A 21,849-nucleotide genomic window follows, 5' to 3' on the forward strand; every position below is an offset into this window, starting at 1 on the left:
CACCCTCACCTGAGAACTATTGCCAGCAAGATCCCACCTCTTGATCATAGTGCAAAAATCCTGATTCTGATTGGAAGGGACATCCTCCGGCTACACAAAGTACGCCAACACATCAACGGGCCACACGATGCGCCATTCGCTCAGCGCTACGACTTAGGCTGGGTGATCATAGGAAACGTCTGCGTAGGCAAAGTGAAGAGTCCCGACGCGATCTCCTCCTACAAGACGCACATCCTCCCAAACGGTCGCGGCACTCACTTTCAACCATGTCCGCATCACTACGGGGTGAAAGAGAGGCTGAGCGACACCAGGTGGCGACAGCAGCCTCCCGACTGCGCGGACGCATATCATCTCTGGGATGACGACTTCGGGTCAACAGCGTTCGAGTCTACAAATGAAGACAACAAATTGGCTTCGATGAGAGAAGACAAAGAATTCATAAAGATTATGGATAAAGAGTTCTCTCAAAATGACTCTAACAGTTGGGTAGCCCCATTACCCTTTCGGTCTCCAAGGCCAAGGTTGCCAAACAACTCCCAGCAAGCAACCGCAAGGTCCTCCTCTCTAAAACGCACTTTGGAAAGACAACCAGAGATGGAGAAATGCTTTGTCGAGATTACGCAAAACATCCTCGACAGAGATCATGCTGAACAGTGGCACCACATTCCCACCGAACAAAATCCAGCTGACCGAGGAACGAGACTCACTGCTGCATCCAAACTTGGCGACAACATGTGGCCGACACCTCCAAGTATCTTATACGAGGAGATCTGCGATAACTACGCCGGCAACATGTACGAGCTGGTGGAACCAGAATCTGACAAGGAAATGAGACCGGTCGTCTCCACTCGCTACACTTCAGACCTCATCGCTTCAAGCGCTTCACAAGTTGGTCATCTGCGGTACGAGCCGTAGCTCGTCTTATTCACGTCGCTCACTGTTTCACCAACTACAAGTCTTCAACGTGCCACGGCTGGCACATGTGTGTGATTCGTCCAGTCACCGAACTCGTGCTACTTTTACCAAAGGAGGACGTTACATGAACTAACTTTGTCGTTGGACACTGCCACGGCGGGGAGCGTACCTTTCCTTACCCCTGCTGTACGGAGACACAACTGTCCGTGTCCAATTGAACCTTGAACTTTTCCTTTGGATTAAAACTTTTCCGTTGGATTATTGGGTTGGAGGAAGAGTTGGCATGTTTGCGGCTTCCCCAATCTGAAGATGGGTTTGTTGAACTTGAATTCATGTTTAACATTTTTCTACTTTTTCATTTTTTACGCAAGGACAATGCGTCATCAACAAAGCATGGACTTGAATTCAGTGCATTACGTTGCATTTTTTGTGTTGTCTCTTATCTCGTTACAGGTTTCGTGACATCGAGAGACAGGATCTTCTCCTTACATTGTAGAAGGACTTGTGAAATCATATGATTTCAGACGGGGAGTGTTGTGTCCCATGAATGGGAACAACCTGTTGTATGTAATTCTTGCCTTGCATATTTTTCCTCCTATCAGGAAATTCCTTTATTGTTGCTAGGTAGATTAGACTGTATGAAGTTTGTCCCTATGTACCTCCCTTAGTTGGCTTCTGTATAGAATGCTCCTCCCTTCTCCTTCAGTTTAGTCTAGAGAAACCATTGCTGAAGAGACATGCCTAAAACCCTGTACAGATTATTCCTTTTCACCTGCCTATACTTTGTACTTAATACAAGATTCTAGAAGAAAACTACAGCGTTTCTCCTTGTCTTCCTACAAGTCATCGTTGTGCTGAGTTAACACTATCTGTGGAAGCCGGTAGAGTGAGTAAACCATACAGTTATCTAAGAAACTGATAATTAGAGCGGTTGGATTCATTGCTACAAGGAAGAGACAGAATAATAACATTTTTTATACTGCCTATGATAGCCCCCAATGGGCAGCACTAGTTGATGTGATGTGACAACTGTAGGGCATTATGGTGAAAACCTCGTGGATGCAACGGACGCCATGGGTCTTCATCGGTGTGTTAAATGGCGCATGGCATTTTTGCCGATCCTCACAAATCAAAGAGGATTTGATTGAGGGAGACCAGCTATTTGTAGGAAATTCCATTTTAAGTTGATCCTTTACGGATCGATCGATTAATTTATATTGGATAAGTCTTCTCCAGTAACATTTTCACCTCGAATTGGAGAGATGAGATTCTTGTTCTGATTCAAGTCACAAATAGTGCTAGGGCAGACAAAAAAGATCAATTAGGGTGGTATTTTCCTAGCTTATAATCCAGAGGGGTAGGTTGCTCTGGAAGGGTTGAAAGCACCTTTTACCTGAGCTTTGGCTGAGATTTTCTTGGATGGAAATGGGATTCGCTTTTTTTTGAAAAATCATATTGTAGATTTAAATATGCAAATACACTCCTTATGTATTTAGCTATATATATTTATGGCAAGTACACTTTTTTTCCCCAACCTCTACTGTTAATGTATGCAATAAGAATCAAGTCAAACTGGAGGACATTCAAAATCATTTTTTTTATTCTCATGACACTTTCCTTGTTTAGTATGCTTCATTTATACAGCATTTTTTTCAGTTTTTATTTATTTTTATTTTTTTTTTAATACCGGTACAGACAAGGGGAATGGCATTGCGTTAAAGGATTTATTAAATGCAACCATGGATAACTGCAATAATAAATATACATCAACTGTACAGCAACCTTTAATTAGGGCTTGAAAAGAAGATATGTTGCACTAAGACCCATTGGTAAAGTGTTTTTCTGTTGGGTAGGCCACTCTCCAACTGTAGTGCCATTATGATAAGCCTTGTATTTGGCAAGACTGGTGGGGTTTATTTGGGACTGTAGTGTTGGAGAAAAGCAGCAGTTCTGGCTGTTAGCCCCCTTCTCATTTCTAGATTAAGGCTTTCAGATCTCAGTTTCCTTAGCGGATGCCTCTCGATTGCCCATGTTATTACTCAACACTGACTAGATCATATGAACTTTTTAACAAGAAAATGGCAGCACTAATATTCTGGGTTATGTCTGAACAGCCACCACTTATGGATGCCTTACAAGTTGAATAGCAGCAGCATCATAAAAGGGCGAGTATAATGTGAAAGCAGAAAATGGACTTATCGCTGCCAAGCTACACTGGGGTCTCTGCATAGAAAGCTATTAAGTATCCCTGCATATGCAATCATATCTGAGTTGGCTGCTGTCACTCAGAAGTGTCCAAAGAGTGAATTATAATAAAGCATCAACTAAATGTTTCCCATCATCATTGAGATTAGACATCATCTTCGTAGCAAGGGATTGTATGCACCAATATTCTATGAAGATGGGATTAACAAATACAACTCATCTAATTAAGGTGCACCTTCACACTAAAATATATTTCTTATATTAAAATGCACCAAGAGGTAATACATTTACTGGAAAACAAGGTATTTATTCCTGACAGGGTTAGTGCAATGCTGCTCCATTCGGTCTATGGTGTTACTATGTTTTACTCAATTATTGGGAACAAGTCATAAATATTAATTTAGCTAATCCACATGATGGGTGATTGCATAATACTTCCGGCCAGCTCTGATCTGTACCATAAACTCAAATCCTTCACTTGTTCATCCAATAGAAAACTCTTTTAGAAAAGTAACATTTCCATCGACAATTGTAATGTCATGTTCTTATGATAATCAAAAATTTGGAGGGGCTTCTGCAATTTCCGTGCTGCATATGGTCCGAGCCCTTAATGAATACAGCGCGTTGTGTAGACGTCTGCATGTGCTCCAACATCTTCCAATTCTCCCCAGCATAAGGCCACAAATTCAAGTTCTCCAGTGAATGTTCACCATCAGCTGAACCCCTCACAGCCTAAAAATAAACTAGCAAACTCAAAATGAAACCAATAGTTTAAATAATAATAAAAAAAGTTCCGGTGCAGCTCGTGCTCTTATATATACCGAGGAAAGCTCAGAAAATTAAATTGTGAATTCCCTTTCGCATGGGACTGTTCACAGCCAGCAGTATCCAGTGCTTATTAGAACTAGAAGAACTTAAATACTATTGAGCAACATAACTAAAATAAAAATATAAACTCTTTTTCACAGCTCTATATCCAGTGTGTTACATTCCTGTACTCTGGAAATAATTTATCATTAAATTATATTAAAGTTGTGTATTCTTATTTACAGATAACCTAGTTTTCATTTGTTCATGTTCCTCCATTCAATGTATAAAATAACTATATATATTTTTTAACTTATGCCCCAAACATCAAGAGTTCAGAGAGTCTTCTGTAGTATCCGAGGGGTAAATCAAGTCATCTGCTCACATCAGTACTAAAATTATTCTACAAACGATTCACAAACAAGGCAAAAACCCCACCAGAGACTTCACAGATACAAAGGTAAATGTGCAGGTTTGGGCAGAACAAAACAAAAAGTTCAATAATCTTCAGCGTTCTGTCCATGGGGTAAGCTTGTGAGCTGTAAGGGCTCCCAAATCAACAGTCCAATCTTTTCCCATTTCTCCTTGGAGAATGGCTCAACCACTGAGTGGGTCCTCTCGATAATGAATGGCATGCCTCAGTTTCTCCAGCATGATCTCGAGGGAAGAGTACTGCGGCAGCTTTATCATGAACATGCAGGTTTCCACACGAATGTATCTGGAATCTGGAGAACCTGCAAAAGATATTTTTTAATTAGTTTAGTTAATTATCAGCTAGTAATATAGGATCTATGATGTTCTGTGCATAGACAACAGCACTACACAATGAAATATTAAGACACAGAAGACCTTACAGTCACATGTCTGTGCTTACCTGTTGCTCCATCAGGTGGTGCAATCTTCATGGGGTATGGAGGAACATGTGCTGTATCTGGTCCCCCATCTTTACAAGGGCATGTGAAGGGTATGCGCTCCTGATTGCAGGCAAATTTGATGAACTTACAAAGTTCTTCCTGAGTAAACATCTCCAAAGCACACCAGAAAAACTCAATGTGCGGATCAGTCTCCATTAGACCGACTTGATACATAGTGTGAGCCTAAAACAGGACAAAGGAATAAAGCATTGAAATAATTCACAGTTCTGTGGCCTAATCTTGCCAGCTTTGTAAGACCCATACCTTTAAAAACTCCAGATTGATAAATGGTAGCCCACATGTTCTGAGCTCCATCTCTAGGGCTGTTAGGCTGGTTAGAAGCTGCAGGGGAATGATCGAGCCCAGACCAGCACGTACGGCATTCATACATTCCTGGTTTTTTAACTCACGCATACGCAAATTTCGGATTCCTACTGCGTATATATCTTTGTTCTCCCAGCTGTAATATAAATCCATACATACATTTAATCAAAACTTTTAGATTGTATTTTCATATGCTCTTGAAAACAAATGAGGTACTTTTCCAAAAATGACATTTACACTAATTTTGAACATATTTCTAAATTTAGGTGATTATGTGCAGTACCATAACATTAAAAGGGTTTTCAATCTAATTTATTCAACTTGGATAAAATTCTGAAAATAAATAAATAAAATTAGAGCAGCCTAAAAGGTAAGTACAGTGCGGCGGCGGTGCTCAAAGCACCATGGTGGCAAAAGGCAGCGATTGTAAAGCAAAATGGTATGGCAATTGTCCATCACATAGAGTGCAATTTCAGCTTCATGCAGCCAGCCAAACCATCTGGACCTAACAAATAAAATCCAGGACATTAACCAGGTGGTAATAATCGTCTCAATTATAAATTGTACCTGGAAATATTTGCTATCCTGCAATAAAATACTGCACTAGTCTAGGTCTTCTTAAATGTCCAGACTCTCACCAGGTACAAGCAATGCTTTTTTAATTCATGTATGACCCATCCTGCCCCCCACATACATGAAGAAATACAACTATCACTAATCTAATTCAGGTCCCCATATCATCACAGTTAGGAGATGTCACAGTGCAATGTGTCAGTATTGGTTTTTGTCAGTATTGGTATTTACTGGTTGGTAAATGTCATTGTCTCTACAGATATTTGATGGCTATAGGATAAAGGCATCAGGTATCTAAGAAAGAATTAAGGATAGGACTTCCACTGGAAGTGTCTCCCCTAAAGTGTAAGAAATGCTCTATAGGTAAACTTGGGCAATATATATTGTTATTGCTATTAAATCTGAGGATTTCTAAAGTGGTATCTGTCATTAGATTCATGTTCTCCTAATGACATGAGAATAAATCAGAGCCTGGCAATTGCACCAAGCTGCACTGCGCCAATTTAGAGAAAACAGATTGAAAAGATGGCTGGAGATTGTATGGAAAGACCTGACTAGTTTAACATGGCTCCCTGCATTCTTCTCCCTGCAGTCACAGTTGATTGTACATAAGAAGAGAGCTGACAATCAACAAAAGCAGTGTGGGGAATTTCAGGCAGAAACATCCTCAAACTAGTAAGGTTTATCCATAAAGTCCCTGGCCGCACTGTTTTAGGGTAAAATATATCTGGATGGACTCGCACTGTCAGGTTCAGATTCATGCTGCCCACAGTTCAGGCATAAGGAGTCTAATAACAGGTTCCCTTTAGTGACCCCTTTTAACGGTCATTGCATCAGGTACTCACATAACAGGAATGTGTCTTCCATTTGCACACAGCTCCACCTCCTCCCCAGTCATAGTTGGATAAGTAAATTTACAGCTTGGCTTGTTGGGGGACTCTGGGCTCTCCGTAGGAAGATGCTGTGATGCTATTTCACCGCAGAGAGCTTCCAGTTCAGCTTCATCATTTACCTATGAAAATGGACAAGTGACAGACTAAAGTCGTGACTCTCATTTATCAGATAACAAATACACATAAAGAGGAGAATAAAAACGGATTTTTGTGTACTCACCGTAAAATCGTTTTCTCTTAGCCATCATTGGGGGACACAGGACCATGGGTGTTATGCTGCCTATCCATAGGAGGACACTAAGTAGATGCAAAAGCATAGCTCCTCCTCTGCAGTATACACCCCCTGGCCGGGCCAGGCAAGCTCAGTTTTAGTACACAAGCAGTAGGAGAAAAAAACAGTAAAAACTTACCTCAACAGAGGAATATGAGAAAAAGAGAGTCATAACCAAATAAGGTACTGAGAGAACCAAGGCCCCGCAGGGCAACAGGGTGGATGCTATGTCCCCCAATGATGGCTAAGAGAAAACGATTTTACGGTGAGTACACAAAAATCCGTTTTCTCTGACGCCTCATTGGGGGACACAGGACCATGGGACGTCCTAAAACAGTCCATGAGTGGGAAACAAAAGAATACAACACAACCCAAGGACTAGGAACCAGTCCCGGACAGCCTGGAGCGCCTACTGAGAGAGGTGCTCTACTGCTGTTTGCAGAATTTTCCTACCCAGATTTGCCTCAGTTGAAGCCTGGGTATGGACTCTGTAATGCTTTGAAAACGTGTGTAGGTTAGACCAGGTCACAGCTTTACACACCTGTTCCACTGAAGCCTGATGCCGAATGGCCCACGAAGCGCCAACTGCTCGCGTGGAATGAGCCCGCAGCCCACTAGGATTGGGCTTGAGTTGCAAGCGGTAGACTTCATGGATCGCAGAGCGAATCCAGCGAGCCAGCGTTGCCTTTGAAGCTGCCTGTCCCTTCTTAGGCCCCTCAGGAATGATGAACAAAGAATCCGTTTTCCTAAAGGGGGCTGTCCTGGATATATAATATCTGAGAGCTCTGACGAGGTCTGACGAATGCAGAGACCTTTCCACCCTATGAACTGGGGGTGGACAAAAGGAAGGCAGGACAATGTCCTCGTTCAAATGAAACGGGGTAACAACCTTTGGAAGGAAATCTGGGAGAGGGCGCAGAACCACCTTGTCCTGGTGAAAGATCAGAAAAGGCTCGCGGCAAGAGAGTGCTGCCAGCTCCGAAACCCATCTGATGGACATAATTGCCACTAAGAATGTTACCTTCCAGGACAGAAGAGCAAGGGAGGATTCCTTGAGAGGTTCAAAAGGAGACCTCTGAAGACCGTCCAGAACGAGGTTGAGGTCCCATGGTTCCAGCGGCCATTTGTAAGGGGGAACTAGATGGGAAATACCCTGGAGGAAGGTCTTGACTTGCGGTTTTTGAGCCAGGCGGCATTGGTAGAAGATTGAGAGCGCTGAGACCTACCCTTTAAGGGAACTGAGAGCCAACCCCGCTTGCAAGCCAGACTGTAGAAAATCGAGAATTCTGGGGATGGCCAGAGGCATAGGCTGGACGTTAGTTTCCCTGCACCATGAAAGGAAGATTTTCCACGTACGGTGGTAAATGCGGGATGAAGCAGGCTTTCGGGCGCTGATCATGGTGGAAATAACCGTGGGGGAGAATCCCACTCTTGTTAAAAACCCAGGTCTCAATGGCCATGCCGTCAGCTTCAGGGCTCTGGAGTTCTGATGGGAAATAGGCCCTTGGGTCAGCAAGTCTTGGATGTCTGGAAGGCGCCACGGTGCGTCTGTGAGCATTTGTACTAATTCGGCGTACCAGGCGCGCCTGGGCCAGTCCGGTGCTATCAGTATCACTGGGACTCCCTGTGCCTTGATCTTCCTGATTACCCGCGGCAGCAGGGGTAGAGGTGGAAATATGTAAGGCAGGCGGAAGTGGTGCCAGGAGCAGACTAGAGCATCCGCGCCGATGGACTGCGGGTCGCGTGACCTGACTATGAACGCGGGTACCTTTGCATTCAACCTTGAGGCCATTAGGTCCACGTCTGGTGTGCCCCCAGCGAGTGCAGATGTGTAGAAACACATCTGAGTGGAGGGACCATTCTCCGGCAGCCAGGCCTTGGCGACTCAAAGTCTGCTGCCCAGTTCTCTACCCCCGGTATGTGTACCGCTGATATCACTGATCCCGTCGATTCGGCCCAGCTGAGGATCTTGTGGGCCTCGAGACAAGCCGCTTTGCTGCAGGTGCCCCCCTGCCGATTGATATAGGCTACAGCTGTCGCATAGTCCGATTGGACTCGAATCTGACAATCCGCTAGCAGGGGGCTGAACGCTCTGAGCGCGAGGAAGATCGCGCGGAGTTTCAGGATGTTGATGGGAAGGAAAGACTCCTGGGACGTCCAACGTCCTTGAGCAGTGTGGTGCCGGTACACTGCTCCCCAGCCTAGAAGGCTGGCGTCCGTGGTCCGGACCAGCCAGTTCGCTGGGAGAAAAGATCTCCCCTTCAATAGGGTAGAGGACCGAAGCCACCAGCGGAGTGCGTACCTGACTGAAGGCGGTAGGTGAAGATGTCTGTCCAGGGAGAAGGGGCTCTTGTCCCAGGCCACTAGAAGGGCTAGCTGCAGTGGGCGGAGTTGCAGTTGAGCAAAGGGTACTGCTTCCATAGCCGCCACCATCCTGCCGAGCACTTTCATGCTGAATCGAATGGAGCGAGACGGAGGACGTAGAAGGCAGCGTACCGCTCGTTGAAGAGCGAACGCCTTGTCCTGAGGGAGAAGGATCAAGCCCCGACGGGTGTCCAGGGACATGCCCAGGAAGGTGATGGATCGTGATGGGATCGGGGATGATTTGTCCAGATTCACTAGCCACCCTAAGCGGGATAGGGTGTCCACAGTGATCTGTACGCTGGTTGAGCAGTCGCGGAAGGAGGGGGCCTTGATGAGGAGGTCGTCCAAGTAAGGCAGAACGACTACTCCCCTGGCGTGAAGGACGCTCATGGCGGCCGCCATGACTTTGGTGAAGACCCTTGGTGCGGTGGCAAGGCCGAAGGGTAGAGCTACGAATTGAAAGTGGGAGTCCTGAACTGCGAAGCGGAGGAACTTTTGGTGATCTGGGACGATGGGTATGTGCAGATACGCGTCCTTGATGTCTATGGAGGCGAGGAATTCCCCTTCGACCATGGATGCAATAATGGACCTTAGGGACTCCATTCTGAATCTCCGTACGTGCACGTTTGTTTAGGTGTTTGAGGTCCAGGATGGGTCGAACTGACCCATCCTTTTTGGGGACCACAAAGAGGTTGGAATAAAACCCCCTGAACATCTCGTCGTCTGGGACAGGTATTATTACTCCTGCTGTTTGGAGCGAGTGGATTGCTTAAAAAAAAAAACTTTGCATCGTTTTCGAGTCTTTGGGGGGTTTGAGAGAAAGAACCGACTCGGGTCGGGTCCGAAATTCTATGTGGTAACCGGAAGACACAAGGTCTTGCACCCATTTGTCGTCTGAGGCGGCAGCCCAGATGTGTTGAAAGAGCCGCAGTCGACCTCCTACAAGGAGTATGTCTTCCGGGGCGCCGAAGGAGTCATGAGGGGGGGAAACGTCGTGGCCGAGTCTCCCTAGACCTGGAGTGTTTCAGTCTAGGCTGCCATGACGAAGTGGGTTTCGGGGAAAGCTGAGAAGGTCTGTCCCTGCGTAGTCCGCGGCTGGTGGCGGGGACAGCACGGAATGTCGACCAACCAAATGAGTTCCAAAAGGAGCGGAACGAGGACTGTGGACGTCTGGAGAAGGGCGTCCTGGACTTCAGCTGGGGGAGGGAGGTACTCTTTCCTCCCGTGGCGTCAGAAATGAGCTTGTCTAGACGTTCGCCAAACAATCGATCTGGAAAAAAAGGAAGGCCCGTGAGAGACTTCTTGGAGGCAGAGTCCGCTCGCCATTGTCGGAGCCAGAGAGCTCTACGGATGGCTATGGTATTTGAGGCGGCAAACGCTGCGCAGGTAGCAGCGTCCATGGAGGCCTGGATGAGGTACTCCGCCGCAGCGGCCATTTGAGCTGTTACCTCTGTGAAGGTCTGAGTGAACTGGGATTCCTCAAGCAAAGTGTTAAGGGATTCTGCCCAGACCGAGATCGCCTTTGCGACTCACACAGAGGCAAAGGAGGGCGAGAGGGAGGAACCCGCAGCCTCAAAGGCAGAGCGGGCGAGGTTCTCCACCTGTCTGTCAGGTCCTTGATGGAAGAACCATCGGCCCAGCCCTTAGGGGCAGGTGAGGCAAAACGGTACCGGGACTCCATGAGTTTTCGGTTACCGAAGCGCCTGTCAGGCTTCTCCCTTTGTGAAGATATCCGTAAACTCTGGGTGATCAGCGAAAACCTTTTGGGGTTTCCTTGCCCTCTTAAAGGAGACTGCATGGTCAGTGGTAGTGGATGGGGGATCCTCCACATGCAGAGTTTGGTTGATTGCTGCTATAAGGGAGTCTATTGCAGTTTGATCATCTGGGGGTGATGAAACCAAGGAATCCTCCTGGTACAAACAGCATTCTCCCTCCTCCAGCTCTTCAGAAGCTGTGGAGCGTGTAGGAGAGCCCCTGCAATCGGTGAAGCATGTGCCCGGATTACCTCAGAAGGATCCTCCATAGGGGGTATCCTCAGGCTGCGTTCCGTCCAGGGACCCAGAAGGGTGTGGAGGACGACATTGCATAGCCAGCACCAGGTTCTGTGACAGTTTTTCCCATGGATTGGGATAGAAACTGTGCCCATTCCGGTGGGCTGGGAGCCCTTGGCTCTGGGCTGACTGTTGCGGCGGTGGTGGCAGGGGGGTCTTGGGGGGCTATAGGGGCACAGGACTCACAGAGAGAAGAGGTGTGTTTACGTGGTAGCACAGCGTGGCTGGCAGTGCAGACTGAGTAATAGACTATGTGGGCCTTAGTACTCTTAGTGCCCTTAGATTTCTGCATGTTCCTAATAGGAGTATGCCAGGAGGGGGAGCAATGCTCAGCAGAGCTACAATTGATAGCAAGCACCTCACCAGAATCAGCCGATAGCCCTGTCCTCAGGAAGGATTAAGCTGTATGAAGATCTCGCACGCTTCCCTGGGGGCGGGGCTTATCGCGCCCGTGGGGGCAAGGCTTAGCGCTAAAAGAGTGGGAAGATGAGTCAGTGTGCCCCCCCCCTGCTGTGGGTAGTAAAAAACGGCGGGAAGGGAGCTTCTGAGTTTTCCTCCCTCTCCCTACAGTCAGCACACAGTTTGTTATCAGCCAGCTTTTGCTGGAGCAAAAAAACAGAGCAGATAATACACAGCGTGAGTCCCTGAGCCCTGGGTCCTCCCCCTGCCACGGGAAATTATCTGCAAGACTTTCTGCAAACAGCAGAACTTCCCCCTCCTCCAGCCAGCAAGCTAGAGAAAGTTAACACTGTGTGTGCAGGATCCTTGCTCCTTGCACATAAATACTGTAAATGTCCTGGGAACCTTCCCTGCAGCGTCTTTTCTCCCTTTGTATGGGAAACCAGTCAGGGGGATCTCACCTTAAAACACTGCTTTCCAGGCAGTGAAAATAGCAGGGCCAGCTTGCTGTGTCGGTGTCATATTCAACTCAGAGCCTGCAGAGAGGGGCTGAGGAATTAGTGCCATCTTCATCTCAGAGCCTGCGGAGAGGGGCTGAGGAATCAGTGCCATCTTCATCTCAGAGCCTGCGGAGAGGGGCTGAGGAATCAGTGCCATCTTCATCTCAGAGCCTGCGGAGAGGGGCTGAGGATTGGGCTATAGGGCACAGGACTCTACCCTGGGCTTTGGAAAATCGGTGTCTGTGGAACCCGTCGTCCAGCCCAGGATCCAGCGTCGCGGGAGGGGGGTACGTGTAGGCAACGCTTCACGTTCCCACCCGTTGATGGTAGTGGAGATCGGTCCCAAAAGGAAACCGTCGCCCTCAAAAAATAACAAACCTTGAAAGGAAGTGCCTCCTACAGACACTAAGCTAAAACTGGGCTTGCCTGGCCCGGCCAGGGGGTGTATACTGCAGAGGAGGAGCTATGCTTTTGCATCTACTTAGTGTCCTCCTATGGATAGGCAGCATAACACCCATGGTCCTGTGTCCCCCAATGAGGCGTCAGAGAAATCACTATACCCAGCATACAACACGGTACTGATATCAATCCAGCCACAAAGCATTAGTGAGACTGCGCACCGATGTTATGTAATGTCCTGACACACAACAATATTCTAGTAAATCCATGCAGCGTTCAATGTGGTTAAAGCAAAGTGTTTTTTTTATTGCGCTGCTGGAGTGGTACTTTAAAGATAAGTTCCCTGACCCCTGTCATACACTTGCCCTCTGTTATCGTCATCTTCTATCTCTGCCGTTCGGTCGGTCTCCTCTGTGACCTGTCAGCAGCTCCAGATTCATGGAGCGCACTAGAGGTCACAACTCAAATCTATGCGAGCCCCATTATGGCTTGCATAGACATGCACAGGGAGCTTGTGATTTAACTTCTGACTTTTGGACAGTCAGAAGTTACAGTCACAAGATGGCAGCACAAAACCAGAGCAGCGTCGGTAAAAGATGAAGCCGCTGGATGGTGAGTATATGACAGGAGACTTAGGCGGGCTTTGCACGTTGCGACATTGCAAGCTGATGCTGCGATGTCGCACGCGATAGTCCCCGCCCCCGTCGCAGGTACGATATCTTGTGATAGCTGGCATAGCGAAAATTATCGCTACGCCAGCTTCACATGCACTCACCTGCCCTGCGACCGTCGCTCTGGCCGGCGACCCGCCTCCTTCCTAAGGGGGCGGGTCGTGCAGCATCATAGCGACGTCACACGGCAGGCGGCCAATAGCGGCGGAGGGGCGGAGATGAGCAGGATGTAAACATCCCGCCCACCTCCTTCCTTCCGTAGAGCCGCCGGTGGCAGGTAAGGTGAAGTTCCTCGCTCCTGCGGCGTAACACACAGCGATGTGTGCTGCCGCAGGAACGAGGAACAGCATCGTACCATCACTGCAGCAAAATTTTGGAAAAGTCGGAGCTTGCAACGATGATACGATAACGACGCTTTTACGCTCGTTTATCGTATCATCTAGGATTTACACACTACGACATCGCAAGTGACGCCGGATGTGCGTCACTTTCGATTTGACCCCACCGACATCGCACCTGCGATGTCGTAGTGTGCAAAGCCGCCCTTTATTAATTAACATTAGAACTACTGAGGTAGTCATTTTGACTACTTTGCACCATGTATTTCTATATAGGTGTCACGAGTCCAGTAGTTCTAGTGTTAAAGTGCCACTCCAACGCAACCCCCACCCCCCCAAAAACACTTGGACCGGTGCTTTAATGTCGGGAATGCGTATACATCTATGAATGTCAGCTGCTCCTTCTCATAAATAAAAGGAGGCCAACTATGGCTACAAAGCAACCAGCGTTTATCTAGAATATCATGGTACGCTGGAGCACACAGGCATTGCCTTCATTAGGACTTGACCTGCCTAAACATTAGGCAACAATTTAAGCCTGTAGTCGGGAAGCTTTTCCTTGTATTTTTTTAAAATTTTGTCAGATGGGGAAATCTAATTGATTACTAAAAAAGGGGAATTTTGTTTACTTACCGTAAATTCCTTTTCTTCTAGCTCCTATTGGGAGACCCAGACAATTGGGTGTATAGCTTCTGCCTCTGGAGGCCACACAAAGTATTACACTTTTAAAAAAGTGTAACCCCTCCCCTCTGCCTATACACCCTCCCGTGGACCACGGGCTCCTCAGTTTGGTGCAAAAGCAGGAAGGAGAAAACTTATAAATGGTCTAGAGCAAATTCAATCCGAAGGATGTTCGGAGAACTGAAGACCATGAACCAAAAGAAAAAATCAACATCAACAACGTGTACACAAAAGAACAACCAGCCCGAAGGGCACAGGGGCGGGTGCTGGGTCTCCCAATAGGAGCTAGAAGAAAAGGAATTTACGGTAAGTAAACAAAATTCCCCTTTTCTTTGTCGCTCCATTGGGAGACCCAGACAATTGGGACGTCCAAGAGCAGTCCCTGGGTGGGTAAACCAATACCCCAATAGAAAGAGCCGGAAACGGCCCCCTCTTACAGGTGGGCCACCGCCGCCTGGAGGACTCGCCTACCTAGACTGGCGTCTGCCGAAGCATAGGTATGCACTTGATAGTGCTTCGTGAAAGTGTGCAGACTAGACCACATAGCTGCCTGACACACCTGCTGAGCCGTCGCCCGGTGCCGCAATGCCCAGGACGCACCTACGGCTCTGGTAGAATGGGCTTTCAACCCTGAAGGGGGCGGAAGCCCAGAAGTACGGTAGGCCTCGGGAATCGGTTCCTAGATCCACCTAGCCAAGGTGGACTTGGAGGCCTGAGCGCACTTACGCTGGCCAGCGACAAGGCCAAAGAGCGCGTCTGAACGGCGCAGGGGCGCCGTGCGAGACACGTAGATCCGGAGTGCTCTCACTAGATCCAAAGAGTGCAAATCCTTCTCACACTGGTGAATTGGATTAGGGCAAAAAGGAAGGCAAGGAGATATCCTGATTTAGATGAAAAGAGGATACCACCTTAGGGAGGAATTCCGAGACAGGACGCAGAACCACCTTATCCTGGTGGAAAACCAGGAAAGGAGATTTGCATGACAGCGCTGCAAGCTCAGACACTCTCCGAAGTGATGTGACTGCAACCAGGAAGGCCACCTTCTGAGAAAGACGGGAGAGAGAGACATCCCGCAACGGCTCAAAAGGCGGCTTTTGAAGAGCCGTCAGGACCCTGTTAAGATCCCAAGGTTCCAACGGACGTTTGTAAGGTGGGACCATGTGGCAAACCCCCTGCAGGAACGTGCGGACCTGCGGAAGTCTGGCTAGTCGCGTTTGAAAAAACACGGAGAGCGCCGACACTTGGCCCTTGAGAGAGCCGAGGGACAAACCCATATCCATTCCAAATTGTAGGAATGAAAGAAATGTGGGTAAGGCAAACGGCCATGGAGAAAAAACCATTATCAGAGCACCAGGATAAGAAGATTTGCCAAGTCCTGTGATAGATCTTGGCGGACGTTGGTTTCCAGGCTTGTCTCATGGTGGCAATTACATCCTGAGATAACCCTGAAGACGCTAGGAGCCAGGACTCAATGGCCACACAGTCAGGTTGAGGGCCACAGAATTCAGATGGAAAAACGGGCCTTGGGACAGCAAGTCTGGGCGGTCTGACCCACCGTGAGATGCCACAGATCCGGATACCACGACCGCCTCGGCCAGTCTGGAGCGATGAGAATGGCACGACGGCAGTCGGACCGGATTTTGCGTAGTGCCCTGGGCAGCATCGCCAGAGGGGGAAACACATAAGGCAGCCGAAACTGCGACCAATCCTGGACCAAAGCGTCCGCGGCCAGAGCTCTGTGATCCTGAGACCGTGCCATGAAGGCCGGGACCTTGTTGTAGTGTCGTGACGCCATGAGATCAACGTCCGGCGTTCCCCAGCGGCGGCAGATCTCTCGAAACACGTCTGGATGAAGAGACCATTCCCCCGCGTCCATGCCCTGACGACTGAGAAAATCTGCTTCCCAGTTTTCTACGCCCGGGATGTAAACTGCGGAGATGGTGGAGTCTGTGTTTTCCACCCACTGCAGAATCCGCCGGACTTTCTGGAAGGCTTGACGACTGCGAGTGCCCCCTTGGTGGTTGATGTAGGCGACGGCAGTGGCGTTGTCCGACTGGATTCGGATCTGCCTGCCCTCCAGCCACCGATGGAAAGCCAATAGGGCTAGATATACTGCCCTTATCTCCAGGATTTTGATCTGAAGGGATGATTCTATTGGAGTCCAGGTTCCTTGAGCCCTGTGGTGGAGAAACGAGCCGCAGGTCGAGATTTGAACTCTATCCTGTAACCATGAGACAGAATGTCTCTCACCGAACGGTCTTGAACGTGTGGTCACCAGGCGCCGCCAAAGCGGGAGAGCCTGCCACCGACCGAGGATGTGGCTGGATGAGGACGAGAGTCATGTGGAGGCCGTCTTGGAGGCCGTGCCTCCCGCGGCCTTTTGGGGGCGTGACTTGGACCGCCACGCATAGGAGTTCCTCTGGCCTTTCTCCGGCCGGTTGGACGAAGAGGATTGGGTCTTGGCGGAGGAACGAAAGGACCGAAACCTCGATTTGATCTTCCTCTGCTGAGGTTTCTTAGGATTGGACTGGGGTAAGGAGGAGTCCTTTCCCGAGGATTCCTTAATAATCTCATCCAACCGTTCGTCAAACAAACGGTCACCAGAAAAAGGCAAACCAGTTAAGAACCTTGTGGAGGCAGAGTCTGCTTTCCATTCGCGCAGCCACATGGCCCTGTGGACTGCCACGGAGTCAGCGGATGCCACGGCCGTACAGCTAGCGGAGTCCAGTACGGCGTTCATGGCGTAGGACGAAAATGCTGATGCCTGAGAGGTCAAGGATGAAACATGTGGAGCAGAATTCCGCGTGGCGGCATTAATCTCAGTCAGACATGCCGAGATTGCTTGGAGAGCCCACACGGCCGCAAAGGCCGGGGCGAAAGACGCGCCCGTAGCCTCATAAATAGAACTTCACCAAGAGCTCTATCTGTCTGTCAGTGGCATCCTTCAGGGATGAGCCATCGGCAACAGACACAACGGACCTAGCGGCCAATCTAGAGACTGGAGGATCCACCTTGGGGGGGTGTGCCCAGCCCTTAACGACTTCAGGCGGAAAGCGGTAACGCGTGTCAGTGTGCCGTTTAGTAAGGCGCTTGTCCGGAACCGCTCTGGGCTTCTGGACAGTGTCCCTGAAGTTAGAGTGATTAAAAAACGTATTGAGAGTACATTTGGGAAATCGAAATTGGTGCTTCTCCTGCCGAGAAGCCGGCTCCTCTGCAGGAGGAGGTGGGGGTGAGAGATCCAACACCTCGTTGATGGACGAGATAAGATCATTTACTAAGGTGTCCCCTTCAGGGGCATCAAGGTTAAGGGTGAAGTCAGGGTCAGAGCCCTGAGCTCCCACGTCCGCCTCGTCTTCCTGAGAGTCCTCAAGCTGGGATCCAGAGCAGCGTGAGGAGGCCGGGGAAGAGTCCCAGCGAGGCCGCTTAGCCGGCCTGGGGCTGCGATCCGGGCAGGAGTCCTCCGCCTGGGACCTAGGGTCTATCCTGGGAGCGCCATGCGGCGCGCACCGAGAAGGGCCTGGAGTAGACAAGCTAACAGGGGTCGGGGCCTGTGAAGGGCCCGGTCTGGACTGCAATGCCTCAAGGAGCTTAGATGACCATTTGTCTATAGACTGTGCAATGGATTCTCTGTCCCTGCTGACTGCTCAGGGGGAGCAGGGGGATCTACATGAGCCGAGGGGCCTACAAGTGCCCGAGGCTCCGGTTGAGCAAGCGTGGCAGGAGTCGCGCATTGATCACAGTGAGGGTAGGTGGATCCCGCAGGCAACATAGCCCTACAAGAGGTACAGGCCGCCTTAGGGGCTTTGCTCCTTGTGGACGACATGCTGTAAGCAATCGGTGTCTCTTAGGAGAGTGACCACTGAGGGTATATGGGAAAAGGGTATACAGCCTTTCCGAATATATATATATATATATATATATTATATATATGCCTCCCTTCCAACACTCTTGCACCCCTCCAATCTATCCTAAACTCTGCAGCCCGCTTAATCCACCTCTCCCCTCGCTACTCCCCAGCCTCGCCACTCTGCCAATCCCTTCACTGGCTTCCCATCGCCCAACGACTCCAGTTCAAAACATTAACCATGACATACAAAGCCATGCACAACCTGTCTCCTCCCTACATCTGTGACCTAGTCTCCCGGTACCTACCTGCACGCAACCTCAGATCCTCACAAGATCTCCTTCTCTGCTCCTCTCTTATCTCCTCTTCCCACAATCGTGTACAAGATTTCTCCCGTGCATCCCCCATACTCTGGAACGCTCTACCTCAGCACATCAGACTCTCCCCTACCGTGGAAAGCTTCAAGAGGAACCTCAAGACCCACCTCTTCCAACAAGCCTACAACCTACAATAGCCCTCAGCCCAGTAGACCACTGCGCAACCAGCTCTGTCCTCGCCTATTGTACCATCACCCATTCCCTGTAGACTGTGAGCCCTCGCGGGCAGGGTCCTCTCTCCTCCTATACCAGTCTGTCTTGTACTGTTAATGATTGTTGTACGTATACCCTCTTTCACTTGTAAAGCGCCATGGAATAAATGGCGCTATAATAATAAATAATAATAATATTATATATATATATATATATATATATATATATATCTATCTCTATCTCTATCTCTATCTCTATCTCTATCTCTATCTCTATCTCTATCTCCCGGCACCCTAGGGGGACCAGCACCGGGTGACCGGTGTGGCTCACCAACCGCTAACGAGCGGTGTGTCCTCCAGATTCCCGGTCGTGGATCCCCCGGAGCTGTAGAGCTTTGCAGCTGAGTAGCATACACCGGCAGAATGCCAAAAATGGCCGCCGGAGCTCTCAGGGGGGGCGTGGAGCCGTGGGCGGCGCCGGCAAAAAGCGGGAATCTGGAGGTCCCATAGTGGCCAATGAGGGGGAGGGAGACATGCAAAGATGCTCCAGCCCCTCAAAGCCGACGTGATGTCGGTAATCCCGCCCTTACCCCTGACAGGCAGGCCCGGGATTTTTCGCGACTAGGCCGCGGCAAAGCCGGGGACTAAATTTAAGGCCGTGCCCGACAAGCAGGCACGGTGGGCGCGGAAGTCCGCCAAAAAAACAACGGACGGAACTACCGCGGGACTTCCGGGGAGAAGGCTCCCTGTACAGTCCCCACATGGGGACACAGAGTACCTTAAAGTTGCAGGGCCCGGTCCCTGGGGGTGACGAAGCTCCGGTCCGGCAGGTTCCACCAGGGGCTGCGGATGGAGCACGGTCCCAGAACGTGGATGACCATTTAGGCTCCCACTTCTCCCAGAGCCGCATAAGGGATGGTGAAGGAGATGGCATGTGGCTCCAGCCTCTGTACCTGAAATGGGTACCTTAACCTTAACAACACCGCCGACATAGTGGGGTGAGAAGGGAGCATGCCGGGGACCCCATAGGGGTCCTCTTTTCTTCCATCCGTCATAACTATGTATGAGAATGCATGAGTGGATGTGTGCCTCCTTCCACACAAAGCATAAAACTGAGGAGCCCGTGGTCCACGGGAGGGTGTATAGGCAGAGGGGAGGGGTTACACTTTTTTAAAAGTGTAATACTTTGTGTGGCCTCCAGAGGCAGAAGCTATACACCCAATTGTCTGGGTCTCCCAATGGAGCAACAAAGAAAAAACTATCAAAAAAATGGGACATTTCTCAAAACTGCTTAATTTTTTTACGGACAGTGCAAACTTAGAGTAGACAGTCTTAAAATGCGTCACATTTATCATAGTAGTTCATGCTGTTTGATAAATGTGTCTAGTTGCACTAGTTTTCACTGTCTAATATAAGCGTACACCACCCACCAGTTAGGTTTACTTTATGCCAGAAATTTGTGCCAAACGTTTGGACCAGCGTATCACACTTAAGTCCACTTTAAACAGAAAAAAAACCCAAAAACACCAAGCCCCTTTTCAGTGAAACCACACACCTTTGTCTAACAAGGTGCAAAAAGTGTCTAAAGCAAATAAGGTGTAAGTCATGAAAGTCAGTTTTTTGGCGCACCTTACACCAGAATTCTGGCACATTTAGCTGGATAAATAAGCCCCTATGTGTCTGCTTCAGACTACAGGGATGTGTATATTCTGTGTGTGGAAGCTACGTATACACAAGGGAAGAGACAAACACCTTATGTAAAAAAAAAAAAAAAAAAAAAAATAGACACGAGTTGGAGCATTTACATTTTCAAACTTCTTGATGTAGTTGTAGGTTAGAATATCAGCTTCATAGAGATCAGTTTCAGGATCCAGAGGTTCTCCCACAAGCATCTTCCAAAAGCAAGGCAAGAGATCAAGAGGAAGGGGCACGTCGGCTCGGATAGCTATACCCAGGAGCTGACCAAAGAAATGGAGCAACTGCTCCTCTGCATAGGTTATAGGGGTGGGAGTAAGAAGGTATTTCCCCTGTAAAACACAAGCACATACAGCATATATATTATATTTATATATAAGGTCAGAATGTATTATTCAAACAGCATTTGTGTCAATGATCACAATATCGATTTTATTTTTGTAGGCAGGACTATATAAAATGTACATGCATGTTTTTACAGGTCTTATTAATGCAGAACATCCCCCCTTATAACCAGTCTCATGTGGTACTAGTCTAAGTATCATGAAATAACACTATAAACCATTGTTCTCAGCTATTTCATATGCAAATTGTGGCCCTGATTCATCAGGATTTTTACCAAATTTTATATGTAAAACACTGAAAAGTTGCAAAAGGTTTCGCAATTTCAAGTTGTGCCCCGAATTTTGTGATAATTTTTGTGTTATCCCACCAGGGACCTTGCTCCTACCTGCCAACGGAGGGTATGACACCGTAAATGTTTTGGGCGCCCCCGTTCCACGTCTGCTTACCGTCACTGTGCCCTAGCTATCAACTCTGCATTTACATTGTGATTAATTTACACTCTGTATATTCCAATATTGCCATATGGCTATCTATAGTGTAATTATAATTTTAATTCACTATCTAGGGCACAGTGAGATAAGCCGACGTGGAACGAGGGCGTCCAAAACATTTACGGTGTCATACCCTCCGTTGGCAGGTAGGAGCAAGGTCCCATAGGGTGCTATAGGGATCCCATATATTTGGCTCCTCCTCTCATGTGTCCTTGTGTGTTTATAACCACTGGATGTTTTTTCAATTTTAATACATATCAATAAAAGTAATTATTTTAATTTGAGGTTTTCTCCAATTTTGTATAATTGAACTCAATTCGATCATACTGTATACGGTTTTTGCTTATCCCACCAGGGTGTGCAGAATCAGATCGATAAATTCATCAAAAATTGTGGCTATCTTACACCAGTCACATATGATAGTAACATTTCTGGTGAGAGCGGCACACAGAAGAAAACCAGTGATAAAACGAGTCTGATTCATTAAGCGGCATATGCTTCATAATGACTTAAATATGGTTTACTTCTGCACACCCATCACTGGGACTGACGTGCAAGATACCATTCTTAGGCCCCCATTCATCCAAGCGTTTTCGCCAGAAATCTGGTGTAAAAACTCTATAAGTCGCAAAATTTTAGT

At 48.3% G+C, this 21,849-nt stretch overlaps 1 protein-coding gene across 2 annotated transcripts in view; it reads right to left on the reverse strand.

Annotated features, from left to right (window-relative positions):
- Positions 1 to 2,493: 2,493 nt before the first annotated feature.
- The window catches only part of HECTD4 (HECT domain E3 ubiquitin protein ligase 4), a 366,009-nt gene continuing 346,653 nt past the window's right edge, over positions 2,494 to 21,849 (reverse strand). For both annotated transcript variants that reach the window (XM_075323933.1, XM_075323925.1), the window contains exons 72-76: positions 20,484 to 20,705; positions 6,584 to 6,750; positions 5,106 to 5,301; positions 4,802 to 5,024; positions 2,494 to 4,661 (exon numbers count right to left, since the gene is read on the reverse strand). In XM_075323933.1, coding sequence (XP_075180048.1) covers positions 4,525 to 4,661; positions 4,802 to 5,024; positions 5,106 to 5,301; positions 6,584 to 6,750; positions 20,484 to 20,705 — 945 coding nt within the window. In that variant the 3' untranslated portion in view covers positions 2,494 to 4,524. The remainder of the gene's footprint in view (positions 4,662 to 4,801; positions 5,025 to 5,105; positions 5,302 to 6,583; positions 6,751 to 20,483; positions 20,706 to 21,849) is intronic.

The sequence above is a fragment of the Anomaloglossus baeobatrachus genome, chromosome 1 (genome assembly GCF_048569485.1).
Source record: "Anomaloglossus baeobatrachus isolate aAnoBae1 chromosome 1, aAnoBae1.hap1, whole genome shotgun sequence".
In the NCBI taxonomy this organism is placed as follows: Eukaryota; Metazoa; Chordata; class Amphibia; order Anura; family Aromobatidae; genus Anomaloglossus; species Anomaloglossus baeobatrachus.